At 36.9% G+C, this 1,064-nt stretch overlaps 1 protein-coding gene across 1 annotated transcript in view; it reads right to left on the bottom strand.

Moving 5' to 3' along the window:
- LOC119581782 overlaps positions 1–1,064 on the bottom strand; it is a gene marked incomplete at both ends in the record, with an annotated part of 13,108 nt that overhangs the window by 6,234 nt on the left and 5,810 nt on the right. Inside the window, 2 exon segments of the mRNA XM_037929911.1 lie at positions 87–341; positions 637–811. Of these exon segments, the coding sequence (XP_037785839.1) occupies positions 87–341; positions 637–811 (430 nt within the window).

The following is a 1,064-nucleotide window of genomic DNA, read 5'->3' as shown; positions in this document are numbered from 1 at the left end:
GGAGAGAAGAGATATGAAGAGAAAAGAAGGGGGGAAAGGAAAGAAGAGACATGCAAAGAGTATACAACCAGACAAGAGGTACTCACATTTCGAGGGTTTCGGCGAAGGAGGTCATGAATGAGATGCCTGACAGCTGGAGGCACACTCTTGGGCAACCGTGGCAACTGGGATTCCTTGTAATTAAAGGAGTCTAAAGGTTGCTGCTTGTTTCCTGTGCTGGGATGGATGTGACAAAAAGGGTTCTCCATAGCATACATTTCATAAGCCAGAGCACCAACAGCCCACAAATCTGCATGGGAGTAGTTTACAGGCCGCAGAAATCCTGGAATTGCTGTTTTCACCTGAAATGTGGACAGAAAATCAGAATGATTTATGATTGTAAAATGAAAACTAAATTAAAATATACCTATTCAATCCTTTTTTTACTATTAAATGGCTTATATATGAGCTAAATTTTCTTTTGAAATTAGCAAATTTTACAAATAATACCAGTATTAATGCCATTAGTCAAATAATTCCCTACAGAGTGAATGTTCAATATGTAAATACAATAAAATAGATTTATGACCACAAAGGAAAGAGAATGGTATGGAACTCACATAAAAACATCAAATAAAACTCTAAACAAATCATTACCTCAGGAGCCATGAGTGCACTATTGCCCTGTCTGGGATCAACTTCTCGAGACGGAAAAGGAACGGTCATACTTGTGTCTTCAGTCACAACACTGCATCCAAAATCTGTCAGCACTAAATGAGGGTATTGCCATCCCTCAGCTAGAGACAGAAGGATGTTGTCCGATTTCAGGTCCCTGTCAATAATTTTTTCTAATTTTTATTTTTTTCTATACACTTATGTCTGGCTAAGAAGGAAACTACACCAACTTTCAAACACTATTTCCCCTACCAAAAGATGCAGCAAAATATGTTGAATTAGTTAAGGAGAGTAATTTCTAAAATCTCAGATGTCCTTTTCATGAAATTCTTAATGCAATTTAAGATTTAAAGGCCAAAGAGATTGGCACTGCAAAAGGAGTAAAATCAGTTTATTAATCCATTGTACTT

This window comes from Penaeus monodon, chromosome 15, assembly GCF_015228065.2.
Source record: "Penaeus monodon isolate SGIC_2016 chromosome 15, NSTDA_Pmon_1, whole genome shotgun sequence".
Lineage (NCBI taxonomy): Eukaryota > Metazoa > Arthropoda > Malacostraca > Decapoda > Penaeidae > Penaeus > Penaeus monodon.
Note: the sequence above shows the minus strand (reverse complement) of the source record. Positions and strands in the feature narration are given on the sequence as shown.